Source organism: Hibiscus syriacus, unplaced genomic scaffold, assembly GCF_006381635.1.
Source record: "Hibiscus syriacus cultivar Baekdansim isolate YM2019G1 unplaced genomic scaffold, ASM638163v2 tig00112215_pilon, whole genome shotgun sequence".
Classification (NCBI taxonomy): Eukaryota; Viridiplantae; Streptophyta; class Magnoliopsida; order Malvales; family Malvaceae; genus Hibiscus; species Hibiscus syriacus.
The window spans coordinates 1,918,887-1,946,753 of NW_024063268.1; the positions used below are offsets into that span (position 1 = coordinate 1,918,887).

General features: G+C 37.3%; 1 protein-coding gene across 1 annotated transcript; it reads right to left on the bottom strand.

The window, feature by feature from the left end:
* Window positions 1–234: 234 nt before the first annotated feature.
* Window positions 235–27,861, bottom strand: LOC120175739 (vacuolar protein-sorting-associated protein 33 homolog). Its single transcript, XM_039182304.1, has 22 exons — window positions 27,772–27,861; window positions 27,646–27,685; window positions 27,386–27,466; window positions 20,290–20,484; window positions 20,094–20,204; window positions 19,934–19,999; window positions 19,647–19,754; window positions 19,500–19,544; window positions 19,161–19,217; window positions 16,896–16,990; window positions 16,439–16,490; window positions 16,280–16,336; window positions 15,894–15,956; window positions 15,689–15,795; window positions 15,312–15,434; window positions 15,085–15,166; window positions 14,912–14,982; window positions 3,944–4,024; window positions 2,464–2,521; window positions 2,198–2,259; window positions 1,689–1,782; window positions 235–634 (listed from the first exon to the last, which is right to left on the bottom strand). The coding sequence occupies exons 1-22, from the start codon at window positions 27,822–27,824 to the stop codon at window positions 545–547; spliced, it is 1,791 nt and encodes a 596-aa protein (XP_039038235.1). The 5' UTR covers window positions 27,825–27,861; the 3' UTR covers window positions 235–544.
* Between the last annotated feature and the right edge of the window lie 6 nt (window positions 27,862–27,867).

Sequence of the window (27,867 nt, forward strand, 5' to 3'; positions counted from 1 at the left end):
TAAATTTACTTATAAATTTAAAATATTTTTCAGTGTGACAATTTAATAATATACTAAACTCATCAAAATTAAATAAACCTATATTTCACTACCGGTGTATTGAAAGGGATCTGCTTAGGTAACAAATATAAAGTTAATTCAATGTGATTTAGTTTTATTATGGACAAGAAGTCCCAAGGCTCAACACTCGGGAACCTTTTCTCCACGGAATCATCCTTCATACATGAAGCATAGTTTAAGTTTATTCAAAGTGCATACTTACCTTGCTGACAAATCCGAAAACCGCCTGAATGTTCATCTTCATCATATTACAGCCGTAATATCCCGGTGTCGCTAACATGAAAGGAAGAAGGAAAAGAAGAAGCGGCCACAAAATAAAAAAAAATACAATATAAGTAACCCGGCTCTGCACAACAAGATTCACCAGCTTTCGTCCCTACCAAGCACTTCACATTTACAGCCTCAAAGCCCGGTAAGCCATACTTGTGTTCGAGAGAAACATTGGAAAAGCAAAGCCTCGTAAATGAACAAACATTCGCACAAGTTAACCAAAAGTCTCGAAGAATGTTTCAACCAATGAATGACCATTGACGATTTTTGTCGTCCCAATAATCAGATCAGATGCCATTCCTTCCTGCACGAGAGAGGAAGATATCAAGGGAACTAACTTACAATAAGGTCACGAAATTGCTCGGATCAATAAACCTACTACTTTTAACAAGATTGAACACTGAAAGATGAATAGTTTGAAATGATTAATCTCAGGAAACAAGATTAAACCCTCTAGCTGAGGAGTTCAAGTGTACTGTCAACCTAAAATCACCATTATTGCATGAAATTGAGATTGCTATTTTTTTTTAAAATGTATACTACTTGACATTAGGAACTTGGAAGTTGACATTCAATAATGAACTTTAAGTCGATAGAAATGATGTATAATGATAAAATAAAGATAATTTAAATTACATAATACGCTACACAGCTTCAGTCCAAGCTCAAATAAGATGTAAAAATGGAAAATGGTTTACCAAACGGTGAAAGTTGACTTTTCTGGATCACGCACTCACTCAAAGAAACTACATTTTTTCATCACCTTATAAATTAAGATTACCTTAGGAGACCTATTAAGAGAGAGCATGGAACCATTGACTATTTCTATGATCACATACAGAAATTAAGGTTCATAAGAACCCATTGAAGTACAAGCAATGCAATTAAGCCGACAAATCCAAGCATAGAAAAAACCTGAGACTATAACTGCCTTCAGAAACATTTTACAGTAGTCGTTTCCTAAGAGAAAATGAGAACAATCAATCAATATTCTTTTTAATAATTTCCTTAAAAATGCTATCTCAAAATCCTATGCAACAGGAGAGAAAAGAATAACATTCCATGTCACAAATCCAAAAATTACACTCAACTGCTTCCCGATGTACGGAAATATTATGCATTTCAATGAAGAAAGGACCTATGTTTCTCCGACTCTTCAGTTTTTTTTTAACACTCGTGTTTAACAAAATTCAGGGCATGAGTATGGCGATATGACCAAAAGATGTCAAATCCATGAAAAAGAATATGCATACCAGTGGCCGACACACACTAGACCCAGTAATGACTGTTTAATGGCAAGATATACTAACAAAACCTGTACAAGAGTGAACATACCATATACACAATAATCAACATACCTGAGCACTCAGAAATCTAAGAGCCGCAATTTCTGCAAATGTTATCCCTCCAATGAAGACAACAAGTACCAGGGAGCGCCTACCATCTGCTATTCTGCAATAACTCAAGCAGCCAACTAAAAAAACATTAGCTATTCTGCAAATGAATGAAATAACAGAGATTGCATTCCCAAATTATAGAGGTCAACAAAGAAATACAGAACAAAACTTAAAACTGAGAAGTCCATATAGTGGAGTTCTCGTTAACTACAGGAAATACCATCACTGGCTATAATTATAGCGACTCACTGAAATAAAAAGGAAAGATAATTTTACTGCCCTATATCCATTGTTATGGCCATCTAGCATCAATCATTTTTACCTGGTTATTCTGGTTATTTGGGCAATTAAATGAGGAAGAAGTTTCATTACCAGAATAAATTCCAACAACTACATCTGAATGAAATTATTTAATGGGCCCTACAGCAATGGAATTATGAGACATACGAAAAGGGGGAAATATTACTTACTTGTCTAAGCCATTTGAAGCACCCTGCAATATGCCAAATGAAGGACTGCTAGTGAAGCCAGCCTATAAAAATAAGCATGCTATCAAAGTAACATATAACCGAAGAACAAACATTCTTGGGGAGTGAAGTTTTGGTGCATAAGCCAATGGTGATCATTAAAAGAATTCCAGAGAAATGCCGTTCCATATTTGAAACAGAAAAACATCAGACAAAAATAGAACAAAAAATTAGAAAGTAAAATAAACTAATCGAAGAGGTCTACTGACCCTTTTTGTTTCAGTATGCGGCCCAGGCAACAGCTTCAAAATTTCTTCCATAGGACGCCTGTAAGGAAATTTTATACGTATATTCAGAAATTTAAGGCATGGAAGGGCTTGGATTAACATTCCTGACTAGTTAAAGCACTTAGCTGGTAAACAGAAACAACAAAAAAAGTTCAGGCAATAAACAACAAAAACCTTCTTTCCCTTGTTGACTCAACAGTCCACCCCAAACCCAACCCCCACTCCTGTTCGCCTTTCTTTCTCTATTTTCTTCTCTCTTATCATATTTTCTTGGTATCTCTCTCCATTTGGTAGTACTTGTGTTCTTCAATAAATTCGTCTTCTTCAACTCTTTCAAGATGCCATTTTCTAATTTCCTTTTCCATCTATGCTCATCCCTAAATATTCAACCTCATCTCTTTTTTTTCTGATGTCCACATTGCCAGCAACCTGATTTACTCTAAAGTTAGTCTGCTATCGCTTAGGAATCCTTTTCTATAAATTTGGGGCATATTTAGTCTGCTATTGATTTATGGCCTACTTTATATGAAATTTTCATCTTATCTTATATTAATTTAAGGCCTAATATCTATGAACTTGCTTTGCATTACAACTTCCTAATGATTACAAAGTGCAGTGCAGGATATTGTAAAATATACATAATTCATTGCTTACTAAAAAAATGGTAGACAAAAGTGATCTATTCAAATGTGAGAAAATACTTGAGAATGTTAAAAAATTAACCAGACCTTTAACATAGAAGAAAGATAAGGAGCCCGAGCCATCTTCAAATAGATTACCACATCCTTGCAGATGAAAGAGATGAGGATAAAATTCTTTTAAATCTAAAAACTGTTGTCATTGACTATTTGAAGCCAAGACCAATTGTTTTTCATCAACACAAAAATGTGGCATATGTAAGAGAAAAAGCATTGACACTGACCCCTACTCATGCCTCCTAGCCAATTCAAACTCCATTCATAAGGCTAACGGGTGAATCTCATTAATGTTCTCAGATCATGACCAAAACCCTGAAACTGCTTCTTCATATCTCCCGCTATAGCATTGCCTTGGATTGTGCTGGGAACTCAAGAAGGAAATGACCGAGATTCTACTAATTTAAATGATCAATTTAAGAGCAAAAGCATTGACACTGACCCCTACTCATGCCTCCTGGCCAATTCAAACTCCATTCCTAAGGCTAACGGGTGAATCTCATTAATGTTCTCAGATCATGACCTAAACCCTGAAACTGCGTCTTTGTATCTCCCGCTATAGCATTGCCTTGGCTTGTGCTGGGAACTCAGGAAGGAAATGACCGAGATCCTACTAATTTAAGTGATCATTTTCCATTTAGAACAGCTATAACCAACAGGAAAGAAGCAAAATAAAATTTACTCTAATTCAGGAAGAAAAAAGGTAAAGCATAACATATCTAGATAACATACTATAATTACAATGAAATTGAACAGATTTAACTCACCATCCGGATCGAACTGCATTGTGCACAAGACGAATGCTAAGAGGTGCATATCCAGAAAAGACATAGGCTATGTCGTCAGGACTGTTTAACCAAAAAACTTCTTACTCAGGAAGCGAAAGAGGAAAATTAACTGCTTCATATCATCAGATCATGCTATGGGTTCTATAATAAATTCTATCATCAGATCATGCTACAAGTAGCTCCAAGCATTGTAAAGTAAATTGGCCATAGTTAACATACATTTGATATGGTGACTCGTATTAATCAAGTCTCAGCTAGACATGAGCAGTATCTAACACTAAAATAGATATACAACAAACATTATGCTAATTTAAGGAAAAAACAATGCACCATGAAAACTAGAAAAATACTACAAACAATAACATAGAATCTCTAGAAAAAATGAAAGTCCATCCATCTTTTTTTCCTTTTTCTTTTGGGGGAAATGTTGGGGTTCTAAATCATATAGATTGATAGTGACTAATATCAAACAAGGCTCAGGTAGACACGAGCAGTAACTAACCTCTACCTAAGTTGCCTGGACTCAGGACACACGTGTCGAACACAATAAGAATCTAAGTGTCGGAGCCGTCTAATCTTGAAATTTCAAACACACAGACACCACACAAAATTTGGACATGGGTAATTTCAAGTAGCCTATAATACATCAATATTTTAAATACATAATATCACTTTTATTTTTATGAAAAACTTCTTTACAAAATTTGAAATTTCATTTATAAATCGTAAAAAATCTAAATATACTAAATATAATTTAAAATATATTATTTCATTATTTGAATTGAATTTAATTATCTTTTTTTGGGGTCTTAAAACCCAAATATGGTATCCTTTTTCCTATTTCATGTTTTTTTTTATAGGAATTGAAGGCCTCATTAAAAAACCCCTTCATGATTAAGGAACTCAGATTGAATTCCTTAATCAGAAGAAGGAAGAAAAGAGTGCCTTAAACTTTATTAATCAAGATACATAAGTTTTACAACATCAAGATAAAAACCCTTACAATCTGTGATGTTATTAGTTTATTCATTTTCTTCTCAGGTCAAGAAAAAGACGATTTTGCTAGAGAGAGAAGCTCCTGCTTTTCACTAGGTTAGGCGTTTTAAAAATATCCTTTCTTAGTAAATCTCATACACTATTACTTATGAAGAGTAAGGTGATTAGATCTGTTGGGAAAAGTTGTGTTACGGTGATCATCTTCAATATTCCAGAGTTTCTTCATCGTCAAGGTCTTTGGCAAATTTTCGATAGATATGGTGAGGTGGTTGATTCTTTCATCCCTAACAAAAGAAGCAAGGGAGGAAGTAGGTTTGGTTTTGTTCGCTTCACCAGATTGGAGGACGCGAGGAAGGCTATCAACTGTGCTGATAGATCTAGGATTCAAGGTATTATAGTTAGAGTTTTCATGGCAAGATTTCAACCTCGTGAAGCTTTTTGGAGAAAGAAGTTTGCTGGCCCAAAACTAGCTGAGGCCAATAGTAATGTGGAGTTTCATAAGCATTTAGAGGCTCCTATTGTCGGTGTTGTTGACGAGGACAAGCTCTTCACTCTCAGAAATGGCTTGGTAGGTCAGTGCAGAAAATTTTCAAAAATGAAAGAGTTGTCTGCTATCTTGCAAAAGAAAGGCATTTTAGGTCCGAAATTATGAGGTTAAGTGGTTTAACAATTTTAATCATTTTCGAAGATTAAGAGAGTAGGGATTATGCTCTTAATAATCAGATTGGGGAGTCAAAAAACTGCTTTGACAAAGTGGAAGTGTGGTCGGAAAACTTCCAGTGCAACAGCCATCGGGCATGGCTTTCGTGCAATGGGATCCCACCGTTGGTGTGGAGTCATTCCACCTTCAAAAACATTACAGACAAATGGGGAGATCTTATCTCCATTGAGGAAGGGACGTTAAATTCAGGCTCGTTTGATAGGGCAATGTTTCAGATAACTACGAACTGTCAAGCTCGAGTGGAAGAATACTTAGATTTGAAAGTCGGGGAACAGATATATACAGTTTATGTTTCTGAGTTTGAACCTTGTTTCAGCCCTGAATTTGTCTGGGTAGATTCGTCCTGATGGATAAGGGAGTTACCTACCCGTTATCCACGGTGGGGGAACTTGTTAGTGACTCGCCAATTTTGCCTTCCGCGATGGAGAAGTGTGCTAAGGAAGCAGGAAGAAGCGTGGACTCACTGGTGGAGAAGAATTCCGAGCGGTTTTCCGAGGAAGAAGGCAGTCTATTATGTTGTTTGGGGAATAGATTTAGAGGCAGCAACCTGTCGGGTGAAGATGAGGAGAATAGGAACATAAGGGAGGAATTAATTATGGGTCTGAGGCATGTGGTTGCTGGTCAGGGGATGGTACAAACGAATTTTGAGGAAGTGGAGGAATACGAGGAAGTGCTGGACCATGCGGAGAGAGGCAGAAAATGACATAATGAAAAGTGGTGAGACTGCACGTGCTTTTGAGGGTATTAAGGATTATTTTATAGATTTCCCCATGTTGGATGGTCGGGTAGAGTCAAAGGTGGTGGAGGATGTAACTAACGTGGGCCTCACAAATTATTGTGCATTCAAAAATTCAAAGGGTGAGCCAAGGCAGAATCGGAGAGCAAAGAAGGGGAAAAACAAAAATTTAAGCTCTCTCCAAGACTATCATAGCAAGAAATTCCAGAGTAAGGTACAACGCGATGAAGAATGGCCCGAACTTGAAGGTAGATCCTTATATGATTCTGATTTTCGAGCAAAGTGGCAAACTCAAAAGAAGGAAGCAGCAGATTCCTTAAAGATCGGGAATGATTTGGGTTTATAGTCTGATGGCTCATCAGTGGTTTTTATTACGGAGCATTATAGTAGTGGAAGTATTGACATAATCATTAAGTTCTGAATAGTTTTTAGGGGACTAGTTATGATTTTTGTTTATGGAGTTGGAGGTTCAGAGGGTCTTCGATGTGAAGTTGAGTAGTTAGTGGCAGAAGGGCGTTTACAGTTTTTCGAAGTTCGTTTTGTTCAATTGTTATAGCGTGGAAGCTCATGGCTTTGGTGTGTGATTTTGGCTACTATGGATTGTGTCAGTTGGTTTATTTGGCCTTTATTATTGTTGTATTGTGTTGCAGCATGATAGAGTTGGTGCTGCATTAGTGGACTGCTAGTGCAAAAACAGCAGGGTATGGGCTGGAAAAACAGAGTATGGGCAGCGTGGGATACTGTGCAGCAGCATGGACAAATTGGTTACTACAGTCTCTGTTGTCAAGACAAGTTTAAAGTGACAGACAGGTGGTTATGTACTTGCTGTTTTGTATTCTTTTCATGTGGAAGCTTTTGGCTTTTGTGTTAGAACTTGGCTTCTATCTTCTATTATCGTTGTTTCTTTTTTGGCGTCTTTCGGGCCACGTTTAGGCTTTTAGTATAGTCAGTCTGCTTTTTAGGTTATGTTGTTGCTAAGTTGGATTAGGTTGAGTCTGTGTTGTTGTTTAGGGTTGTTTGTTGTTGCTTTTGGTGTTATGTTTATGTTGGGGGTGGCTCTCAGGTTGTATCTTGTATCTTCTAATAATTAATGAAATCTTAAGGCACTCTTTTCCTCCTCCTGTTGATTAAGGAGGTTTTTAACGAGACATTCAATTCCTATCAAAAAAAGATAAAAACCCTTACAAACAAACCTAAACTCCAAAAATAAAATACCCCAAACACAGTAGAATTAACCAATAACAAAAGTAGCCAAACCATCAGCCTCTAAATTGGTTGTCCTAGCCACCTATCTAATAACTCCCTCCAGTTCTTTAAGTTTAACTACTATATCCCTGACAATGGAGGCATATAAAACAGGACAAATAGCTTCGTTTTTAACCCAATCCACTACCATTTTACAATCTGATTCTAAGATCAACCAACCCTTAATACCTGCTCTCATTGAGTCAAAAAAATATAATCCCTCATTAACAGCCTTTAAATCCATCAAAATAGGTGAACCTGGACTAGAAGCCTTCTTAAAAGAACCTAACAGTAGACCTTCTTCATATCTTAGAATACCCGCAATTCCACTACTCTTCCAATCAGAACTGGTAGTTGCATCTACATTTAGGTTGACAAAGCCCTTAACAGGGGGGACCAAGGGATGGTAGAGACAATCGATTTGTTGAGAGGGAAATATGAATCCCCAAGGGAAGGGTCACTGAGAAGAGCATCCAAAGAAATAACAGAATCTGCAAACTTAGCTAAAAACCAAGATGCAAGCCTAACTCTTGCTAAGAAAAATAAGTTAGTCTGATCTAACTTGTCTCTTTCAAAGACGATATCATTTCTAACTTTCCAAATAGTCCAAATAACAACAGCTGGAATAAAGTTCCAAATAGCAGAACTGGAATTTAGTTCTTCCCAAGCTAGAAGAAAGTTATGCGCATTTCCATGAAAGACCGAACAAATACTCCAATACTGCAAAAATTTATTCCACAAAAACCACACGACAGAACAAGAGAAAAATAAATGAGAAGAGGATTCATCAACCAAATTACATAGAGGACAAGAGAGATCTACAATATCCGTAACCCCTCTTTTAACCAGTTCTGTCCTAACTGGCAGTTTTTGAAGAACCACATGCCACATAAATACCTTAATTCTTGGTGGCACCAATCCTTTCCACAAAATTTTCTTCCAAAAAGAATTCGCCTGAGAAGCCTGGGAACAAATCTTCACACATGAATTAACAGAATAAACACCAGCCCCATTCCCTTTCCAGATTAGTGCATCACTGGCCTCTCTAGATAAACAAAAATTAGAAATAATTGTCATCAAATTAGTCCACTGTTCAAATTTCCAATCTACCAAACTCCTCAATTGAATATTCCAAATCTATCCTAAAGAACTAAACTCGCCGAAATCAATCAATTTACCACTCTAATTCGAAGAGATGGCAAACAGCCTTGGGAAAAAGACCTTAAGAGGGAAGTCCATTGCCCATTTGTCCTGCCAAAAATGAATAAACTGACCACTACCAACTTGAATTCTGCACAAACTTCGAAACTTTGAGCCAAATGAGTCTTCCTTAAAATGAGTATTAACCACTGACCTCCAAATCCAAGAAGATTGAGCTGGTATCTTTGCTATTGAACAGTAATGAGAAAGGATCCATATTGTATTTAGAACATATCAACCTTCTTCAAACAACATTCCTTTCATTAACAAACCTCCAAGACCATTTCCCCAGTAGAGCTCTGTTCATATTTATAATATTCAACACTCCCAAACCTCCCTCCTCCTTAGATTTACACACATTAGACCAACTAACCCAATGAATCTTGTTTCTATCCATCCCTCCTCCCCATAGGAATTTAGACATTATGGAATTAAGTTTGGAATTAACCGAGGGAATTTTAAAAAGAGATAAATAGTAAGTTGGAAGTGAACAAAGAACCGATTTAATCAAGACTAACCTCCCTGCCAATGAAAGAGTGGTTGATTTCCAACTTGCAAGCTTCTTGTTAAATTGTAAAACCATCGGATCCCAAAGAGAGGTTGAATCCCTAGTTGCACCGAGAGGCAAGCCTAGATAATCAGAAGGAAAATTTCCAACTGTACAACCAATAGACGAGACCCACTCCTCAACCTCCTCTGTAACCGTATTAACATCAAATAACCTGCTTTTCTTCAAATTCAATTGAAGACCAGATATGAGTTCAAACACTCTTAGGACCCTCTTAACATTTACAATCTGTTTCTTCGAAGCCCCACAGAAAATAATTAAGTCATCTGCAAATTGCAAAAGAGATAAATTAATAGCCGTCTCATTCCTTTCAATCTGCAGTCCAGAAAACAATCCCTCAAATACTACCTTTAAAAGCAGTAAATTTAGACCCAACTAAGTTGAAAAGCATAGGAGATAAAGAACAACCCTGACGAAGACCCCTTGCCATAGGGAATTCCTGAGAAGGGACCACATTGACCAAAACTGAAATTGAGGATGTTGTTAGACATTGTCTGATCCAACTCCTCCATGTAATGCCAAATCCCATTTTCTCCATAACCGTAAAGAGAATAGACCAATCCACAATATCATAGGCCTTCCTAAAGTTCACTTTAAACACACAGCCTTTAAGACCTTTTTTCCTCCAAAAGTCAACTCCCTCATTAGCAATAAGAGAACAATCCAGTATCTGTCGACCTGGAATGAATGCAAATTGCGTGGGGCTTATCAAACCAGTAATACAATTCCTTAATCTCCTCGAAAGACATTTTGAAAGGATCTTGTACAACCCTCCTACAAGGCTTATAGGTCTAAAATCATCTAATCCACCAATATTATACACCTTGGGAATAAGAGTAATGAAAGTATGATTTACTCCATGTTCCCAATCCTTTCCCATATAAAAATTATGAAAGAATTTCAGAATATCGACCTTTAGAACAAACCAAAATCTCTTAAAAAAGCCCATATTTAATCCATCCGGTCCGGGAGCTTTATTGCTATCACACGATTGTAAAGTTTCCCAAATTTCTCCCTCCGTAAATTCTTTTTCCAAAGACACTTTGCTCCACTGAAATTCTGGAAAAATTTAGCTTCAAATCTTCAACTTCCAAGGTAGACCTAGTGTTATCAATTCCAAAAAAATGGTCCTTGACAGTAGCTTTGATGATAGCCGGATCTTGAGTAATCTCACCATTAACATTTAGAGCACTCATGAAATTCCTCTTACTCCTGACTGAAGCACATGCGTGAAAAAATCTTGTATTACGATCCCCTGCTTCCACCCATTTTGATCTCGATTTTTGAAACCATATCTGTTCTTCAATTTTATAAAGCTTCCATAATTCTGTTCTCATAGCCCTCAATTCTGCTGCTTTTTCACTACCATTAGAGTAATGCATTTGTTGAAAATTTTCCTCTGCCAATTGAATATTTTCTTTCTAATTCTGCAATTTTTACAACTGGAAATTGGTTTATATTCCCCGCCCATTCCTTGATCGCCAATTTCGTTGATTTCAGGATAGTTAAAATTCCAGCTCTGTTGTGTTTACTCTTACAGTTTTGAACAGTCGAACCGACTACGTTTTGAAAGCCTTCTTCATCCATCAAATAACTAAATAACCTGAATGGTTTTTTGCCCCAAAATACTCCACCATTCTCAAGAAAAATGGCATTGTGATCTGATACAGACTTAGGTAACAAATACTGTGTAGTTTCAGGAAAAGCCTCCACAAAATGGACATCAACTAGGAACCTGTCCAGTCTAATAAAGGTGAGTATATCTTGGTTGCTACACCATGTGAACCTACCCCCATGTAAAGGTAGATCAATTAAACCTGTATATTGGATGAAATGACTAAAAATTCTTATTGAATTTCTGTTTTGGGCTCTACCAACCTTCTCTTCTTCTGAAAGGTACACATTAAAATCATCTCCCACATAAAGGGGATACTTTGTCCACAAATAAAAGCAACTAACTCTTCAAAAAAGAAAGTTTTTTCTTCTTCAACGGTTGGTCCATAAACATTAATAAAACCACACCTAAATTGTGAAGAATGAAATTTCCCAAAAGTAGCAATGAACTTTCTGTTTATAATATGATTTTCCACTTCAAACATGCACTCATCCCAACAACTCAATAAACCACCAGAAGCACTCACTGTTGGAGATTCTGTAAACCCTTGAAGGGTATTCAAACCACTCCACCTTAAAACATGTCTCTGAATCTTCTCCATTTTTGTTTCTTGGAGCAAAAGTATAATAGGTCTTTTCTTTAGAACTAAATTTTGAACAGAACTTAAAAAAAAATTCCAAAAAGGTTGACTTCCCATCCTTGAAAGACACCCCCAATAGCTTACTGATTTCCCAAGTAGCTAAAGCTTCTTCCAAGAGAACCGAAAAAGCTGAAGAAGAAACTGTTGTAGTGCTAACCTGATCAAAAGCCTCCCTTATCAACAATCTTTTGGATCTTCTAATAAATGTCATGGAATTGAGAACATAATCATCACCTTCTGAAAACCACCCTTCACACATGTCAACCAAACTACTATCAGCAATTTGCCTCTCCAAAGTAGACTCTACACAACCATCCATATTAACTTCTGCAACTACACTGACTGGCAGAACTGAATTTAGCTCCAAATCCTTACCCTTTATCTTTTCTAGAGCTTCCTCTTCTCCAAGAAATGGCCAATGTCTTCTCTCCCTTGATCTTTTATACACACTTTTATAACTAGCAGTTCTCCTTTCCAACGGCACACTCTTTGTAGTTAACGATGAATTAAATCAATAAAGCGATCTTCTCCTAGAATTCATTTTTCCAGAATGTGCATTAGAACCAAGCATCTTAAAAGTTGTTGTTAACTCCACTCCCCTACTGCACTGCATCAAACTGGAATGAGACATACCACCATTATTAACTTCCTCTATGTTGGCTGATTGGACTGTAAATTGGTTCTGGTCCATTTTCCCAAACTATCCAACTTTATAACTGGCCCAACTGGAATTATTTTTAAATCTGTAGAACCAGACTGCCCATTTTCTGTTGACTGGGCTACATACCCATCAGCCGAAAAATTTGAAAATCTGCATCCCAAACCTGCATATTCACCTAAATTGTTTCTCCCAAGATCTTGACAGTCTGACATCTTGCAATTAGTGCCTTCCCAATCTCTTTTAGGCATTGGGGTTTGAATTTCCCCACTCACTCCAACCAAATCCTCGTAAGTTGTTCCCTGTTCAAACCATGCGTCCACTTTTTGTCTGATGTTTTCTTCTGATTGATCTGCACTTACCATGATTTCTAACAAACAACTATCATCTTCCTGTCCAGTAATTTTCTCACCAATTTGCCTTTCATCGGAACCTCCCACCGGCGACTTGGTAGGAAAAATTGAGTAATCAAGCACCGAACCCAGCTTAATTTTTATTGTATAAGATCTTCCATAAGATCCAATTGTTATCATCTTAGGAACATCATAAGGGCTCGCCACCCTGATCAGAATCTTCACCATCGAGAGGTCTGCTATATTCTTTGTATCTTCATGGATGTCTTCCACCATGCCCTACCTCCCTGCTAATCGTTCCAAGAAGGAATTTTGCCAGCATAATAATGGGACCCCAAGTAGCTCTATGAGGCAAAAGGCCATTGGAATACCATCATCATTCAATAAAGGTGCCAACCTATCGAACCAGGAAAATAATTCATCTTTTTTCATCGACCATGCATCCATCATTTCTTCATTCGACTTAAAAGTAACAACACATGAATTCCAAACATAACCCCATCTTGCAATCTGTACTTCAAAACCATCATTAACTAGAGACTTCTGGACTAATTCTAGCTCAAAAGAATGTTTAATGATCCCTGTTAATGACCTCTTCACCCAACTGGAGCTCTCTGAGGGAATGTGCATTTCCCAAATGTTTTCTATTTCTTTCCTCCTGTTGAAACCTTCATTTGCCATTTCCTTTTGGTCCAATACAATCTTCTTCAATCTATTAGACAATAAGACATCCTTGTAAGATCTTTCATCCCTTAAGTTTCTGTTAATACCAACTTTCTCTTTCGACCTTGCAGTATCAACTGAGATCTGCTTTGAAGCCATCGCCAGTGAACTATTCTGTCCTGCAGACCTAATCCGAGCTTCCTTGTACCTTGCAGTATAAATTGTAATTCTCCAACCATCAATAAGTGAACCATTCAACTTGTTAATAGCCCTTTTTAGACTTTCCTCATTACCAAAATGAACAAAGGCGAATGTGGAGAATCTGTATTTCGGATTCCTTGTTTCTCTAGGAATGAACACTCTTACTACCGGACCCTGAGTTGAGAACAAATCCTTTAACTCTCGTTGAGACACTCTTTTGCTTAGATTATCAATAAACACCGACCATACTTTCTCGAAAAAAAAAAACTTTCCTTTCAATTTTTCTCTCTCTACGACTCTCTCTCTCTCACTCATGGTTTTTGGTGTTAACAATAAAATCTCTGTCATTCCTATTTCATGTTTCACTTAACTTATTATCTTATCATTTCTTAATTAACTTTTTTGACTTAATTGAAAAATAAGTGTCCAAACTATCCTTATTTTTTAATTTAGGTGACAAGAGTTTTTTGGTTCAAGTAAATGCCTATTGTTTCATTCCGTTCCCATTTCCAGGTCGCCCGTTAAAAAAAATTACCTAATGAATGCATAGCATGTGACATCCATTCACTTTCTTCCTTTCTCCCCTTTCATTTTATAGAAAGCAAACAGAAAAACAAAAGAAAAAATTGAAAAATTGGTACCATTTTTTAGAAATCAAACAATCTCAAGTCCCAAACACATTGATTTCATGAATTCATATATTCCCTGTGCATCAATTTTGATCTATGCCTTTCATTCTTTTTTTTTTTTTTTTTTGAGAAATCAAAAACCTTGAGTCCCAAAAAGTTGTTCAAAAACACTTTGATTGCGAAAACTCATCTATGTGAAAGTGAAATCAGGACTCCAACTCTCAAAAGTTAGCCCCAAAACACTTCAATTTCTCTTGTAATGGAAAGATGAGTAAAAATAAGTTGCAAGGCTTGAAGAACTCATCAATGGAGGATAATGTTTTTTTAACGGACGACCTGAAAATGATTACGGAATGAATCATTAGACACCAACTTTAACAAAAAAAAATAGTCACCTAAAGCAAAAAATTGATATAGTTTGGACACATTTTTCAAATAAGCCTACTTTTTTATATTTTATATGTTTTTCCTCGATAAATGTGATTTCAATCGTATCTTTTTCATTCCTTTCTTTTTCTTTTTTCTTCCTTCTTGTCGTGTATGCCACTCTTCATCAGATCTGACTTGTATCCTATGTCAGAATCCACGTCAGATCATGTCGGCATGGGTACAACAACCCAAACAGCCGAGTCCGGGTAACATAGCCTCTAATGCTGAAATAAGTTCATAGAAAACATACAATTCATTTATCAGAAAAGATTACATCAGTGAGAAGAAAATACTTTGCAGTGTCGGTATCCTCAACTACAAGTTGCAAAGCACGTTTAACTGTCAGCCAATTGCTTTTTGATTCCTGCAAGAGTCAAATGCAAAACAATTTGCTAAAATAATAGTTTAGACAAGTACACAAACAGAAGGAAATGAGTATGACCGTCTATGCACTCTTATTACATACCTGCTTCTTGAACAATCCAGCCTTTTCTAAATTATTTAGTGTAGCCATGTGCTCAAATCCATAACTGTGGAGAAGCTCTCTCCTAAGCCATGAATAAGTAAATAAACCAGAGAAGAAAAATAGCTGTTAATTTGTAAAAGTCAACGGTAAAAAATTAGCATACACAGTCAACATCAAAAAAGAAAAACAAAACTAAAAGTGACTACCACAGAGTAAATAATGCTTGCCTCAAATAGTCAAATTGTTTTTTAGGCAACCCTGAATTTGTTACAGAAAATAGGATGAGAAGACGCAATAAGTTGACAAGAGGTTCCTGCTTATGGATCATCTCTTCAATGTATTCAAAACAACTGCATTTATAGGCCAGAAACAAGTGTTTAGAAACTAGAAAAAGAAAAAAGCCAAATACTGAAAGTTCTATACCGTTTCTTTTTAAAGAAAATTAAACCATAGGAAGCTGCAATATGCCCAGAATAATGGAGAATAAGTTTATTCACCACAAAATGCTATGAGCAAGCAGTAATAGTTGCATTACAGAACAGAGAACTGCAAGGACTCGCATTTTGAGTTCGTGAAATTAGCAGGAGAAGCATGTTAGACTTACATGTCATAGCTCGAGGCCTCAATAATTGTATGTTCCATGTCAAGTTTTGCAAGAAAAGATGGCTTTGATGTGAATGTTGAGAGATGCTGTGCAAGATTTATGTGTCTCTGAAGCAATAATCAGCAGCTAATTACAACCTCATGCAGATCACTTTCCAGAAGCCGATGTAACTCCCAATAAGCAAAAATCAAAGAACCCTACTCACAGTCATTTCAGGTAATGAGTTTAGCTTCTTGACAAAGTCCTTGAGTTCAGAAACTGTTTGGCTCTGTACGCATTTAACAAATTAAAAAGGGATTGTACAAACTTACGAATCTTCAACTGTTCCAGAAGGAAACCATTTGAACCACTCAGTCATCCAAAAAAATGACACATTAGAAGTGAACACAATGGAGAAGAGTTTCGTACAATTAACAATTCAAATATTCTTTCCACTTGCATATGACTACTTTCTAAATGTGACAGGAAAACTTAAATAGTGAGTCACAAAAAACTTCTTTCACTAAGATTTTGATTATGAAGCATAGGGAGGTTATGACATTGAGCATGACATATGAGGCATGAGAATAGTTCAGGTCCTTATTCACTTACAGCTGTGGTAATTTCAGTGTAGTCCTCTTTCATAGATGTTGCTTTCTGCTTAAGAACCTGCAATCATATGACAACTAAGAAGAGATACTTGGAAGAGATTAACTTTTAGGGAATCAAGAATTGGAAAAATAAACATGAAATTGATTAAAACAGGTCAACCTGGACAACAACTTCAAAATTGAGATCTCGTATCTCCTTGAAAAGCTTGTCACTAAAAGTTAAAATAAGCATTAGACACAGAAAAGAGGAGAGAAAAGGAAATAAACAAAAATTATTTGGCTAAAAGGCTTTTATTTGTGAAGAGAAATTAGAGTTCTGACTGAAGCCAGTATAAGTCAATTTATTCATTATCCATCAAGACAAATACAAAGGAGGGTAGGAATATTGGTCAAATAGCAACAAGTTAAAACATTCTTGTTTGGTTCTATTGACTCAAAGACAGCATTACTTGACAAATGCAACAAAGGCACAGATTTAAGATCCTTATAATAAAAGCCATATCCAACTATAACCAATTGACCATATATCAAAATACAGGCAAAACCACAATGTTTAAAAGAATCAGAGTGCTACTATTACTAATCAGTTAAATAGATCAAGCAGGGGCTAACTTCACCTTGAATTAAGAGGGACCTTCATCTTTTTTCCTTCTTGCTGAACACCCATGATAGTAGAATCCAGCTCCACAGAACCATTGTTAATGCGCAAGAACTGCAGAGAAATAATTGAGAGAAAGCATTACCAAATACAACTAAGAGAGAAAATATCTAAAAATAGAAACACTGATTGCCTCAAAAGAGTTCAGTATTACAATTTTGATTAGGAAACCTCTTTCGTTAGATTTCTATCTAACCAACATATTTCAGATAAAATGACCCAAACTATTAAACAGAGAGGTTCAACAGTCTCACCAATACAGGTTCTTTACTACTAAACAGAGTCAAAAACATCCACCAGAATGGGAAGGAGAAGAGGTTTTAGAAAAGACCATGAGAGCTTGAATTTCTTAGTTACATTCTAGGACCAACTTCTGCCATATTGGCATGTAATATCTTGCAGACACTAGACAGGTTGGTTTTTAAAGGCGCAAAAGGTCTTTGGAGCCTAGGTGCAAGGCGCAGGCGCGCGCCTTTTGTATGCGAGGTGCACTTTTTGTGTTAAATTTTTTTTATAAATTAATTTAGAACATATCCACATCTATTAACTCCTGGTTCACTCCCAAAACATTTAATTTCCTTCCCAGATTATGTTCCTTTACTATTGTTTATTCCCTCCTCAAGAGTCAACCATTTACAAAACCTTACCTTCCAAAACATTTAAAAACAATTAGGGTTACACACTTACACTATATCAAACTAATGGTTGCATGTTTCAACTAGGTGAAACAATAATTTGTCCACACAAATTAACATTGCTTATTTCAGATCCTTCCTTAGGGGATTCTTGTTCTCCTAACTCCAAACTGATTGCAAATGTGATTAATTGGTCCCCTCCCCCAAAGGGCTTCATCAAATTAAATGTCGATGCTGCTACTACTACTGACTGGAAGAGAAGTGGGATAGGTGGTGTTTTGAGAGATGATAACGGGACAATCATTGACTCTTACAAGGAATCCGCAGGTCCTGGTCCTCCTACTTTGATGGAATTGAAATCTATCCTAAAGGGATTATCTTTCTTTCACACTATACGACACAGATTAAAGGATCGGTTGATAATTGAGAGTGACTGCAGGGTGGCAGTTGACTAGGTTAGGGATTTCGTTTCATGTCCTGCTGTTTATGCTTACATTGTTAAAGATATTATTGAAAAACTTGGACTGTGTGAAGGTGTTATTAGATGGGTTAATAGGGCAGCTAATCTAGAGGTAGACGCTCTAGCTAAGGCCGGAATTGGTTAATATTTATGTTGTTTTTAAGGTTGTAACTATTTAGGTTGTTGATTTCCTTCAAGTAGTTTTAGGTTTTTGTAATATATTGTATTAAGTTTATTATTAATAAAATCCAAGGCACTCTTTTCCTCCTTCCGCTGATTAAGGAACTTTTTCAGAGTTCCATTAATCATGAAGGGGGTTTTTAATGAGGCCTAATATTCCTATCAAAAAAAATAATTATATACTAATTATTTATTTATATATTAGACAATTTTTTATATAAAGAAGGGTGATGGGCGTAGGTGGTAGCATAATATTTATTACATTAGTTTATTATAATAGATCTTATTTTTATTAGTATAAAGAAAGAATAGAAAAGGTGAGAGGGCATAGACGGCAGTAGAGTACTTTTGATTAAAAGCAGGCAAAATGTGAAAAAGTTATAATGGGCTTGGGCTGATTGATTAATAGGTTAAGTAACTTTATGTATTAGGGTTAAGATGGTGAAAAAAATGAGTCTGCCCTAGCCGTTCATCACCACTGTTCTGCTGCCGCTATTCTCCTATCTTCTTCTTTGATCTATTGTATGTTTTCTTCCAAAAGCGCACAGACACTGCCGACTCCGAGGCACGCGCCTCATGGTGCCTCTAGTATGCCGCTTTGCCCAGACACAGGCGGGCAATTTTTTCGGCACAGCACCTTTTAAAACCAAGAGTAGACAGTACGCTGCAAAAGTGGCATTCCTGCTTTCGTAGCAATTTATGCCACCAACAAGCCACCTCATGAGAACATTTTATTAGAAAAAACTAATTGAACTAGTTAGCAGTTAGCAAAAGATATTATAGAAAAGACAGCACTGGTCCTTTGAATTGTTATTCATAAAGCAACATAATTTCAAATTTTATTTCTCCAGATAGATTGATCTTCCAAATAGACATGAACATGATGATTTGCAAAGGAAATATCAAACAATATTCAATTGTAATACTGTCGCTGCTTGCATCAGCTTACCTCATCGAGTAGCCCTTCATATGTTAGCTGTGAACACATAGGAGTAACCATATCCACCTGCAAATAAGCAGTACAAAGTTTCAGGTTATAATAACTATTGTTTATTTGTTCCGTCCACTTCACTATCGAGAGAGAGAGAGAGAAAGAGAGGCAACAAAACATGTAACCTTAGAGCTCACATGAATTTACCAATTTGATGTAGTAAATTATTAGGGTGTATGCTGAGCATTTAGGTGTGAATCGGATGATAAATTTGTAGCTCTCCTAAACATTCGTAATAACTTTCTCACTTAATTATAGAACAGAAAATTACTTATTGCACTGGAAATGGAGACTCACCTCCCTATCTATGAGGATGAGAGTGTTAATCTCTGATAAAGCCATCTGAAGAACAAAAAACGAATTGAGGCAACAAGTCATTTATAAATACTTGAAAGTAAAAGCATCAACTTAAAAGTAAAAGGTTTTAAATGGGGCCATAATTACATCAGGTGAATTCATCGGCTCTTCAGTATGCATGCGATCCAGAATATCAGAGACAATACCAGATGCTTTGCCTTTTGTACGCACGTTTGGTATAACTCCAAAAGTAGACTGCAATGTGTATATATTTAAGATTAATTCAGAAAAATATTGAATTTAGAATGATAGAGCTTTATGAAATTAGGGCATCCTTAATCATATGATAAACTAATTAATTTATTTTATAAACTCTTGATATTTGATCATCCTTATCTAGCCCAAAAAAATAACATAAGTAGTGTAATGCTAACCTCAAGCTTGTGAATGGCTTTTGCAATATGCCAAAGTGAGCCAGTATCACCATCAACCTGACATTGCTACAATGAAGAAACGCACATACAAAATTGGTTCTTATTCTTCAGAACCACAAGATGAATATAGTGTGTGGGAAAGAAGGCATATTTTGCGTACATTGTACGCAAGATCCAGTTCAAATGACAAAATGTCTTCATCCAATGGAACTAAATACAATGGATACTCCCCTATGGTTATCAAGTGATGCACCTTTTCCTCCTCAAGGATCTGCACAGTGATGACGATTTTTTCTGGTGCTTGAGTAAAAAATATACATAGGTATAAATATAAACAGCTTAGTCTAGATGCTTACCCTCTCACATTGAACTTCACGGCGTGGAACAAAATATATAAAGTACTCTCTTTGAAGCCCTTTCGAGATATCATCATGCACATGAGAAGATATGGACTTCATCAAGTCACGCTGAGAAGGAACAAGATAAACCACTTTGGAGCAATCAGTCTGAACTGACTCAGCTGAAAGATGCCGCAATTCAATCCCATATTCCTGAACATAGTCAACAACACATTCATAATCATAAACTTTATGTACATTGTTTCTTCATCAATATTTTTTAACTAATTAAATATATATAGAAGCATGAATTATCCGGTCATCTCCTCTTCTTTTTGAATTTAAGTATGTACTTTTTTTTGATAGGAATAGGATGACTCATTAGGAACCTCCCTCATAGTTTACATTTGATGTAAACTAATTGAGGGAGGAAAAGAGCACCTCATTTTATTGATAAACCAGAATTACATAAGATACACAATACATCTTGATCCTGAGAAACACAGGATAACCTTAACACTCTAACCCTCGAAAATACAACATGACCATAATACAAATAGCGCTGGGACAAAATCACCCATCAGCCTAACCCCACACCAACACTATCGTATAGTACACCACTAAGCCTTCAACACTCAACCGATTCCCTGTTTAGCTAACCTATCTGCCTCCATATTGCAACTCCTAGAAACCCATCTCAGAACAACTCCCTTTGTAGAAACAAGAACTCCAATTTCCTCCACCAACTCACTGAAAATAGTAGGGGTAGGATGCCGTTTTAAAATCCAATCTACCGCATATTTGTTATCACTTTCCAAAATAAGTCTTCCCTTGTTGGCCCAATCGGATGAAAAGAAGAAGAGCAATCCTTTCTTAATAGCTTTCAGTTCAGATAGTATAGGGGGACCAGGGCCCACTGCGGAAGAAAAATTAGCTAAAGTGCAGCTGTAGGAGTCTCTCAAAACACCCCCAATACCACCCTGCATCCCATCTCCAGTCACTGCCCCGTCAACATTGAGTTTGAACATATCTGATGGAGGAGGAGTCCAGCAAATAACCTTCTTAGAACTCGAATTAGAGAGTAAATTATCCGCCCGCGTAGGATCCCCTACTAGAAGGTCTGTCAGAATCCGAACCCCAGGGTATTTAGCCAAGAACCATTTAGCCAATCTAAATCTAGTAATGAAGAACAGAACAGTAGAGACACATTTGCCGTTTTCAAATACAACCTGATTTCTGGCCTTCCAAATAGACCAAAAGATGACAGCCGGAATAAACTTCCAAATAAGGGAGTTATTCCTTAGGTTCGACCACGAGCACAAGATTGAAGAAGGGTATTGGGGCAACACCGTAGAGATATTCCATAACCTTAGAAATTTACTCCACAAATCCGAGGCAATAGGGCACGATAGGAACAGGTGTGCAATAGTTTCATCCTGAGCATGACACAGTGGACAAAGAACATCCGAAATCTGAAGTCCTCTTCTCTTCAATTCCACTCTCACTGCCACTTTCTGATGACAGATCTGCCATAATAAAGTTTGTACTCTTGGAGGCGCCAATCCATCCCAAACCCACTTCTTCCATACAAAACTCCCTTCAGACCTATCTTGTAACGATAATCGACAAGATTTGACCGAGAAAATGCCATCCCCCTTTCCTGACCAACCCAAAAAATCATCCACACATCGTGACAGTGACGACTTGTCAATCAAAGACATAAAAGCAATCCACTGGTCCAATTCCCAATCACACAAAATTCTTCTAAGTTGTATATTCCAAACCCAAACATCATCTTCATACTCACCAAACTCAGAGACCATCCCCCATTTATTTGTCGACAAAGCATAAATTCTTGGGAATTGTCTTTTTAAAGGCAAATTAGTAATCCAAACATCATTCCAAAAAGCAATCGACCGCCCATTTCCTACAATGACCTTTGAATTATTTCTCAAACAACCACCAATCTGATCATTCTTATTATAGTTACTGAGGATACCTCTCCATATCCAGGAATCAAAAGGAGTAGTCGCTTCTGAAATTGAGAGAGACAAAATGCTAACGTTGGATTTGCTGCAAATCAGATTCTTCCACAGACTATATTTTTCATTGGCAAATTTCCAAACCCATTTCCCTAGAAGGACCCTATTAATCAACCTTAAATCCAGTATTCCCAGACCACCCTCTTCGATTGGTTGACAAACCGATTTCCAATTCACCCAGTGGATTCGTTTTTTCTCAAGATCATCACCCCAAAGGAAGTTGGCCATCAGCGAGTTCAACTTCTGAGACACTTTGTGTGGAATCTTGAAAATAGATAGGTAAAAAATTGGCAAGGATGAAAGCACGGATTTAACCAAAACAAGTCTGCCCGCCAGCGACAGTGAATTTACTTTCCACCCAGCTAACTTCTTATTAAAATTCTGGACAACCGGATCCCACATACCCACTGAATTTTTCCTAGATCCAATCGGTAAACCAAGATAAGACATTGGAAAAGACCCCACTCCACAGCTTGCTTTCCTAGCACAATCCTGAACCCTGTCAGCATCCATATTAACCCCAAATACAGTACACTTTGACAGATTTAAATGCACCCCAGACATCACACCGAAGACCCTCAAAACTCTTCTCAAATTAAGAAATTGCATTGTTGAATCGCTGCAGAAGAGTATTAAATCATCAACAAACTGCAGGTGAGTCAACTGGAAGGAATTACCAATCCTACCAATGCTAAACCCTTGAAACAGACCTTTATCAACTGCCTTAATCAACATAAGATTTAATAATTCCCCCACTAAATTGAATAGGAGAGGGGATAGGCTGCACCCTTGTCTCAACCCTTTACTAATATTGAATTCCTCGGTAGGGGAACCATTAACTAACACCGAAATAGATGCAGTTGAAACACAACATTTAATCCATGAGATCCATTTATCCCCAAAACCCATGTCCTTCAAAATCCTGAATAAGATAGGCCACTCAACCGAATCATAGGCCCTACGGAAGTCAGCTTTAAAGACAATTCCTTTCCTCCCTTGTTTTCTCCAATATTCGATTCCTTCATTTGCCAAAAGTGCACAATCTAGCAACTGCCTACCCGGAATAAATGAGAACTGTGAAGGGCTAACCAAACCTTGAATAACAGAGACTAGCCTTTTCGATAGTATTTTAGAAATAATCTTGTAGAGACTGCCAACGAGACTAATAGGTCTGAAGTCCTCAATTCCCTGTGGATTAACCTTCTTTGGAATTAACGTAATAAAGGAATGATTCACTCCCTTTTCCCATAATTTCCCTCTTTGAAAATCTTGAACAAACTGCATGACCAGGTCTTTCAGTATAGTCCAGTATTTTTTAAAGAAACCCATAGTAAATCCATCCGGACCAGGTGCCTTAGCACTGTCCGCCTTAAAGACAGCATCCCACACTTCCTGTTCAGTGATACTAACCTCTAATCCAGCCTTTTGTACCACGGTCAATTTGGCAAAATTCAGATTACATTCATCCACCTCCAGAGATGTTATCTCATTGTAATTAACTTTAAAGTAATCAAAGATAGCCGATTTAATCATGCTGGGATCAGAAATATCAATCCCAGCCACTTTCAAAGACGAAATAGCATTCATTCTGCTCCTATTCAGAGCGCAAATGTGGTAAAATCTGGTATTTCTATCCCCATCCTTAATCCATTTATTTCGTGATTTTTGGAACCAGATACTCTCCTCCTTCCTATGCATACCCCACAATTCATTCCTCCAAGCTACTAGTTGACCCCATTCTTGTGTTGAAATTCCCCTACCCTGAGCCTTTAATTCCAAGTCGTTTATCCTATTTTCGAGCTCTGAAATCTTTTCTGAAATCCCCATATTATTGTCGTATGGCCACTTCTTAATAGCTTTCTTCGTTCCTTGAAGAATACTCAACATACCCCTTCGTGCATTCTCCCTCTTTAAATCATACACCGCATTATGAACCAACCCATCAAACCCTTCATCCTCTAGTAAATAGTTAAAAAACCGGAAAGGTTTAGGTCCCCAATTGTTGTGATCATCTTCCAGTATTATAGGGTTATGATCAGATAAGGATTTCGGCAACAATTTCTGGATAACTTTAGGAAATACCTGAAAAAATGCACCACTTAATAGAAACCGATCTAATCTAATCCACGTTGAAGCTTCTCTATTGTTGCACCAAGTAAATCTCCCTCCAACTAAAGGAAGATCCATAAGGTTAAGATTAAGGACAAAGTTGGAAAATAACTCCATTGAATGCCAATTCTGTTCAACTCCAATCTTTTCCTCGGGATCTAGATAAGCATTGAAATCCCCCCCTAAGCATACAGGCAAATCAAGCTGTTGTGTAAAACACATTAGCTCACTTAAAAACTCCTCTTTATCAGTCTCAACCGACGGCCCATACACATTAATAAGAACACAATCAAAGTTAACACTCTTAACCTTTCCTGATAAAGCAATGAACCTATTATGCTTAAACTCCCTGCTAACTTCAAACAGATTTTCGTTCCACAGACAGATTAAACCCCCTGCAGAACCAGTAGATGGCTGAAAGCTAGACCCTTTTAGGAAATTACCCCCTAGTTTCCTCAACAATCCCTTTCGACATTTATTCAACTTAGTTTCCTGAAGAAACAGAATCATCGGTTTGATTTTTGAAACTAATCTAGCAACAGCTCTTGATTTTTCCTTTTTTCCAAGCCCTCTCACATTCCATGAAATCAATTTGATTTGTGACATAATTAATAAAAGCAAGAAACCTTTACTATCCTGAAAAAATCATTCAAGAGCTTCTATTATTCTCACTAAGCTCCATCTTCAAGATCTCCTTTTCCAGAATTTGATTACCCCCTTTGAAAGAGATCCCCAACATATAACAAACATCTCTAGAAGCAGCAGCCTCCAATCTTGCTTCGATAGATTTGTTTGGGGGCGTTGAATTAACACTGGTTCGATCCATACTTTCCCTATCCAGGCCTCTATCAAGTCTTTCATAAACTCGATCATGAAAACTAAATGACACTTCGCCCTCCAAACCAGAACTATCAGACCACGTTGGAACAATCCTTAACTTCTTTTTCTTTATAATCTGCCCCTGGAAACCAGCTAGTATAACTGGATTTTCAACCCTTACCACCTCTGTTCCGTCCGCATTACCCCCTCCTTTATCCCGAATTACTCTTTCCTCCATCAAGACCTCATTAGTAACAATAGTCTGTAAACTGACGTTCGTACCATCATTAAGCAAATATGATACGCATCCAGGCGTAGCTCTATCCCGACCCTGCCTATTTGAGTAATTCATCTCCTTTTGCTGAAAGTCTCCCAGTTCCACCACCCCAGATTCTTTTAGATTACTACAGCCCAGCTGATTTAAAATAACAACTGGCCCAGCCGTAGAAAGTCTAATGGGCTCACTCAAGTCCTCTGATTGGGCCTTATCATTTTCATTAGAAAAATTACTCCTAATCCCAATACCCTGATAATTCCCTCTCAAATTCAAATCCTCTGCTGGAAAGTCTGACACCTTTACTCCACTAGATTGACCTTCTCCCTCCTTCCACATTAAATTCTGGCCGGCTTCAGCGCCTACTAAAGCTGAACTTACATCCCCTACTAACCATCTGTCTACTCTGACCCTAGTATCCTCAACTGGCAAGTCTGGTCTACCACCCCCAACAGAGCATTGTTCTTCTTCCTCCTCTGAAAATTCATCATCTCTGGACCTATCCTCTCCGGCAACCATTGAATTTCCTACCGAAAAACTTTCCTGTTTAATAAAGACCGACCCCACGTTAATTTTAACTTTGAAAGATCTCCCATACGAGCCCAGCGTAACAGACTCCTGAACATCATAGGGACTGGCCACCCTCAGCAAGGCCCTGGCCACCGCCATGTCCTCTCTTTTCACCGTCGAATCGTGGATACAGACTAGCTTCCCCCACTTTGAGGCAAGTTTCTCCATAAAGAGGACATTCCAGCATAATAACGGGATACCAATTAACTCAACTGAACAGAAAGCCATCGGTACCCCATCATCATTCAGAAGGATATCAATCCAATCAAACCAGAAGGACAATTCCACTAATCTGCTCGACCACGCCTCTTTAAAATCTTCTTCCGAATCAAAGGTTAATATGCAAGAGTTCCACGCATAACCCCATCTAGCTCCCTTAACCTTGAACCCATCACTTGCCAATCCCTTCAACACTAGCTCCAGATCAAAGTGAGGTTTGATAATCCCAGTCAATGCTCTCTTCACCCAATCCCTTTCATCAGAGGGAATTTGCATCTCCCAAAGATTTCTTATTCCATTATCTTTACAAGGGTGACCCTCCCTACCCTTTTCATCAACCGGAACTTTCCTCATCCCATCAGACGAGGTTAAAGCAACCATATATGACCTCTCATCCCTAAACCGACTAAAAGACTCAGATCCCGCTCTACTCCTCTGTTTCGCTCCCTTAGTCGACTTATCTTCATCTTTTTTGGACTTACTTCCACCAACTTGCAAGGACCTCTGCCTCCGATATTTAGCTACACATACCGAAACTCTCTTCCTGTCAATCCAAGTACCATTGACCTTCTCTATCGCCTTCAACATTCCTTTCTCCTTCGCAAACTGAACGAACGCAAATGAATGATCTCTATAATTTGGTTTGTTAGAACTATTCGGGATATAAACTCTCAAAACACTCCCATGGTAACTAAAAATTTCCTTTAATGATCTCCAAGTGACTCTCTTGCTAAGATAATCTACAAACACCGTCCACTCCTCGCCGGAGTGCGGACCTCCTAAGACTCTCTCTCTCACCATACTCACCGTCCACACTTAAAGGAGGATTCAGATTCAAACAGATATGAAGGGGTTTTTTAATGAGGCCTATTTTTTTATCAAAAAAAAGAGGGGTAATTTAAGTATGTACTGAAACAAGTTGAAAATAGAAAATATATCGAAATATAGAATTTTTCAACAGAGGAGCCGTTAGTGCGTCAATAGTCAAAAGAAAAGTAATGCTTTATGATTGAATTTAAGTATTTAATTAAAACAGTGCCATCTTTCAGCATTTAGAGTTGAAAAAAAAAAAGTGAACTACCTTAAGAAGAGATGTTTGGATAATCAAAGAGAGGGTGCCACCAAGTTTCGGTTCAACAACCAAACACTTCTTTCCGCGAATCTAATATCATCGAAATAACCAAATAAGATCGATAAAATCAAAAGATATGTGCACTAAACGATGCTTCATGCAACAACAACATTTTAATTTTCCTTTTGCACGAGCTTTATCGGGAACCAAGCAGTAGTTAAGTTGAAAAATAAAATAAAATGCCAGTAAATTTAAAAAGGAACAATTACATCTTTGAGGATTTTAACAAGATCTCGCAGTGACTGTTCCCTGTACAGTAATAATAAATCGAAATTAGTTAATGCAAAATCGAAATAAATTGAAGGAAATAAGGAGATTATGAAATTAAATTGCACCTGAGAGACTTGAGATTCAGAGGAGAGTTGTCTAAATTTGGAATTTGAGCCATTGAATTCCAGATGAAAACAAGAGTAGCAAAAAAAAATTTGATG

Bases quoted from the DNA above. Each gene is read 5' to 3' on its own strand.
- LOC120175739 (XM_039182304.1), bottom strand. From the start codon at position 27,824: ATGGCTCAAATTCCAAATTTAGACAACTCTCCTCTGAATCTCAAGTCT. The intron at 27,467-27,645 runs GTAATTGTTCCT...CGATGATATTAG, and splicing joins TTGTTAAAATCCTCAAAGAT to ATTCGCGGAAAGAAGTGTTT. The intron at 20,485-27,385 runs GTAGTTCACTTT...GACTATGTTCAG, and splicing joins TCCAAACATCTCTTCTTAAG to GAATATGGGATTGAATTGCG.